At 50.3% G+C, this 5,043-nt stretch overlaps 1 protein-coding gene across 1 annotated transcript; it reads right to left on the reverse strand.

The window, feature by feature from the left end:
• Positions 1-1,502: 1,502 nt before the first annotated feature.
• On the reverse strand, positions 1,503-2,297 carry LOC137833273 (uncharacterized). Its single transcript, XM_068641633.1, has one exon. It carries the CDS (start codon positions 2,295-2,297, stop codon positions 1,503-1,505), a length of 795 nt encoding a protein of 264 aa, XP_068497734.1.
• Between the last annotated feature and the right edge of the window lie 2,746 nt (positions 2,298-5,043).

Here is a 5,043-nt window from a genome sequence, read left to right on the forward strand (position 1 = left end):
AGGTTGGTTGCGTTCCAAGTACGAGCGATCGCCCCACCTTCTAACGTCTTGAGCCTGTATGCTCCATTCCCAAGGGCCTCTGTCATTTTGAAAGGACCGATCCACTTGGGGGACAACTTGTTTTCCAGCTGGTACAGGTGAGCCTTTCGCATCACCAGGTCGACGACTTAGAACTGCTGAGGTCTCAGCTTGGAGTTGTACTTGTACTCCACCCTCCTCTTCAAGGCTTTAACCTTAATCCTTGCTTCCTCCCTTACTTCGTCCAAGAGGTCCAGGTTCACCTTTCTCTCTTCGTTGGACTCTTTGACCACGAAGTTCTGGAAATGTGGCGAGTTCTCCTGGATTTCTACTGGAATCATTGTGTCTGAACCGTACACCAAGCTAAAGGGTGTTTCTCTGGTTGTGGACTGGGGAGTAGTGTGGTAAGCCCACACAATTCTAGGAACTTCTTTTGTCCAGGTCCCTTTGGCTTTATCTAGCCTTCTCTTTAGACCTCTGAGCAGAACTCGGTTGGCAGACTCAACCTGCCCGTTCGTCTAGGGGTGTTCAACCGATGCGATCACCTGCTTTACTCCCATCTCTATACATAACTTGCCCAATTGCTGGCTTGCAAACTGGGTACCATTTTTCGACACCAAACTCTTTGGGATTCCAAAGCGACACACTATGTTTTTCCACACAAAGTGCAGGATTTTGTGGGCTGTAATCTGTGCTACTGGCTCAGCCTCTATCCACTTTGTGAAGTATTCTATGGCAACCACGAGGTACTTCATCTGCCGTACTGCTAAAGGGAAAGGTCCCAGAATGTCAATCCCCCAGGTATGAAATGACCATGGGTTGTAGATGGACCTAAGCTCTTCCGGAGGCCCCCTGGGCCAGCCGGCATGTTGCTAGCACTGCTTGCACCGCTGTGCATACCTCGTGCAATGTTCCCTCATGGTTGGCCAGTAATATCTTGCACGAATGGCCTTCGACGAGAGAGATCGACCGCCGATGTGGCTACCACATATCCCCTCATGTAATTCTGCCATAATGCACGTGCACTGCTCACCACTTACACATACCAGGATAGGGTGGGTGAACCCATGCCTGAACAACTTTCCATCGATCAAGGTGTACTTGCTCGAATTTTTCTTTATTTTTCTAGCCTCTGCAGACTCTAGCGAGAGTATCCCCTTGGGCAAATAGCGTTGGTAGGGTGTCATCCAAGTTTCTCCTGTTTCAACTTGGTAAACCTGCAATGACCTTTCCCCAACTACTGGGTATACACTTATTCTGGGCGTTTTCAACGTCTCCCGCGTTAGCGACTGATGACTCCTCGTCACCCCTTCCGAAGTGCTGATCTGCTGGACTTCTGCCATATTATATGTGGTAGTTCGAGGTGTCCTTAGGGTCTCCTGAATAACGGTCCTCTGTTTGCTCCACTTGCCCGAACTGGAGAGCTTTGCAAGCAAGTATGCTCAGGCATTCTGTTCTCTAGGCACGTTGACTAACTCGAACACCTAAAACGTCTCCTTCAGAACCTGAACGTACTTTAGGTATGCGACCATCTGAGGGTCTTTAGCTTGGTATTCCCTCGTGACCTGACCTGTGACTAAGAAGGAGTCACTCTTCGCCAACAAACCTTTCGCACCTCTCTCCTTAGCCAGCAACATTCCAACGATTAGGGCCTCATACTCTGTCTGGTTGTTACTGGCCTTGAAAGCGAAGCGCAGGGCCTGCTCAATTAGCAACCCATTTGGCCCTTCCAAGATGACACCAGCCCCACTACCTTGTTGGTTGGAGGAACCATCTACAGAGAGTACCCATCTGAAACCTGCTCCTTCTTGGTGTGTGGCTGCCGAGGAGAGCTTTATTACGAAGTCAGCGTAGTCCTGGCCTTTAATGGGGCCTCTGGGCTCATACTGCACATCAAACACTGATAACTCTACCGCCCATCGCACCATCCTGCCTGCCACATCTGGCTTCTGAAAGACCTTGCAAATTGGAAGGTCTGTCATCACTATTACGGTAAAGCTCTGGAAGTAGTGGCGAAGTCTTCGCGCTAAGAACACTACTGCCAGAGCTGCTTTCTCTATGGCTTGGTATCTGACCTCTGGCCCTTGCAAAACTTTGTTAACAAAGTAGATCGACTTCTGTACCTGGTCTTGCTCTTGCAGCAGAACCAAACTTATCGCCTTTTCTGTAACCGCGAAGTAAAACGAAGTGGAATACCTAGTTCTGGCTTGCACAACACTGGTGGACTTGCCAGGTACTCCTTCAGCTTTACGAACGCCTCTTCGCACTCTCTGGTCCATACAAACCTAATGTTTCTCTTCAAGCACTGGAAATAAGGATGACCCTTATCTCCTCCTGCTGATATGAATCTGGACAGAGCGGTCATGCGCCTTGTCAACTACTGCACCTCCTTAACTGAGATCGTGCTCCTCATTGCTATTATCGTAACACACTTCTCAGGATTCGCCTCTATCCCACGTTCAGTGAGTAGGAATCCCAAGAACTTACCTGCCTCTACCCTGAACACACACTTCTCCGGGTTCAGCTTCAGCCTGTACTTTACTATCGTGGTGAATAGCTCTTCCAGGTCTGCTACATGCTGCTCTCTCTACTGGGAGGTGACCACCATGTCATCTACATATGCTTGGACATTTCGCCCTAACATGGGTGCTAACACTCTGTCCATCAGCCTTTGGTATGTCGCCCCTGTATTCTTAAGCCCAAAGGGCATCACCTTATAACAACAACAAGAGAGCTCTGTCATGAATGCTATCTTACCCTCGTCCCTGAGGTGCATCATGATCTGGTTGTAACCAGAAAAGGCATCAAAGAAGCTGAGCAGTCTGCAACTGGACGCAATGTCCACCAAAGCATCAATGCTAGGCAGCGGGTAGGAGTCTTTCGGGCAGGCCATGTTGAGGTCTGTGAAGTCTACGCACATCCTCCATTTCCCACTAACCTTCTTCACTAGCACCACATTCGCCAACCACTCAGGGTACTAAATCTCCCTGATGTGGCCAACTTTCAACAGTTTCTCTGTCTCTTCTCTGACGACTTGACGCCTCTCCTCGTTGAATTTTCGTCTTCTTTGGCGAACAGGTCGGACCTGGGGGTCCATGGTGAGACGATGACACAAGAAATCGGGGTCTAGGCCAGGCATGTCTGAGGAAGACCAGACAAATGTGTCGAGGTGCCGTGCTATGAGTTTAGCGACTTGGTCCTGAGTCTCTTGGCCCAAAGACTTGCCATGCTTGAACATTTTCCCACCGATCTTCCTCTCTAACACGTCTTCAGCAAGCTCGAGCCGTCTCTCCCGGGCAATTTCTGCGCGGGTGACCCCTTCTTTCCTTGGAGGCTGAGTGGTAGTGACAAACACACCTCTCTTTGTCTTGAGGCTATTCTCGTAACACTTCTTAGCCTCTTTCTGGTCAGACTTGATGGTGATCATCGTACCCTCGAGGGAAGGCAACTTCATCTTCATATGCCTTGTAGAGGTAATCGCTCCAATCCTGTTCAAGGCAGGTCTACCCAACAATATATTGTAGGCTGATGGAGCGTTAACAACGAGATACCTGATGTTGGCAGTGCGCGAGGTTGTGCCATATGTGAAGGTTTTCCTCAGCTCTATATGTCCACACACTTCTACCTGATCTCCAGCAAAATCATACAAGCATCCGGTATAAGGTCTCAACTGGTCTAGAGACAACTGCAACTTGTTGAAGGTTTGAACTTCCTTGGTCTACGAGGACGTGATGCACCCTTCTCCTTGCTGTAACTACTGAAATCACCACCGGGTCATTGTCATGTGGTATGACATCCTGGCGATCGGCCTTGGTGAATTCGAGGTCGACATCGGGAGTCTGATCTGCCTCCTGTACCTCTACTGCCATCACCTCTCGTGCGTACTTCTTTCGCTGGGAGGCGGTGCATCCTCCTCCTGAAAATCCTCCAGAGATGGTGTTGATTTCACCATGAATGGGCACCTCGTGCCCTTGATCTGCCCCTCCGATTACCAACGCCTGATCGTCCTGCGGCTCCTGGAGGTAGTCCTTCAAGAAGCCGCTTTTCACTAACTTATCCAGTTGGTGCGCCAGGGCCAAGCAATTGCGTATGTGGTGGCCATATGCTTGGTGGAGTTCACACCAAGCGTTCTTGCTGGGCCCCATCTTTCTGTCTGTCTTGGGGGCATCTTCGGAATAGCGATTAGCTCCTTGAGCTCTACACGAAAATTATGCTTTGGGGGCGAGTCCCTGTTTGAGGCCTCTCATAGGGCTGGTGCTTTCCCGCTCCCTTATTCTCTGTGGTTGCCTCGTGCACCTTCATGGGCAGAGGTCGATCTGCTGCTCGAGGTCGGACTAGATCGACGAGACCACGTTTCGCTGTGACTCGATCGTCCGCAGTGATGTGCCTAAAGCCCAACGCCTGATCTCGTTGAACGTCTTTGGGTAGAACCTTAGCAGTGATTCACTGAAAGGTCCTGACAACATTCCCTTGATGAAGGCGTGCACTGTCATGGCCTCATCTGTGGGCTTCAACCTCACTACCTGGACTCCAAACCTGTTCAAGAACTCCTTTAAGGACTCTCCCTAGTATTGTTTAATGCCAAAGACATCATAAGAGATTCGAGTGGGGGCCCTGTTAACGAGGTACTGTTCTCTGGACAACGTTGCGAACTGGTCAAAAGTAGTGATGTGTCCGTTAGGGAGACTGACGAACCACTCCAACGCCGCGCCTGCCAATGTGCTCATAAGAAGCTTGCAATACACAACATCAGACCCTCCTATGAGGATCATCTGAGTGTGGAACGCCGTGAGATGAGCCTCTGGTCCTCTACACCTGTGAAGGTGACCTTCGGGCCTAGAGATGTGGTTGGCAACGCAGTATCCATAATCTTTTGTGACAACGGCATGGGGCGTGCCCTAAGTGGTATGGGTGGGGCACGCTCGTCCACCGCGCGGTCCCCTGCTCGTTGCAATCTCTGCGCAGTTCCTCATTGGTTCTGCGTAGTTCTTCATTGTCTGCACGTGATGCGGCAATTTGAACCCT

The sequence above is a fragment of the Phaseolus vulgaris genome, chromosome 6 (genome assembly GCF_000499845.2).
Source record: "Phaseolus vulgaris cultivar G19833 chromosome 6, P. vulgaris v2.0, whole genome shotgun sequence".
In the NCBI taxonomy this organism is placed as follows: Eukaryota; Viridiplantae; Streptophyta; class Magnoliopsida; order Fabales; family Fabaceae; genus Phaseolus; species Phaseolus vulgaris.

Bases quoted from the DNA above. Each gene is read 5' to 3' on its own strand.
- LOC137833273 (XM_068641633.1), bottom strand. From the start codon at position 2,297: ATGGACCAGAGAGTGCGAAGAGGCGTTCGTAAAGCTGAAGGAGTACCT.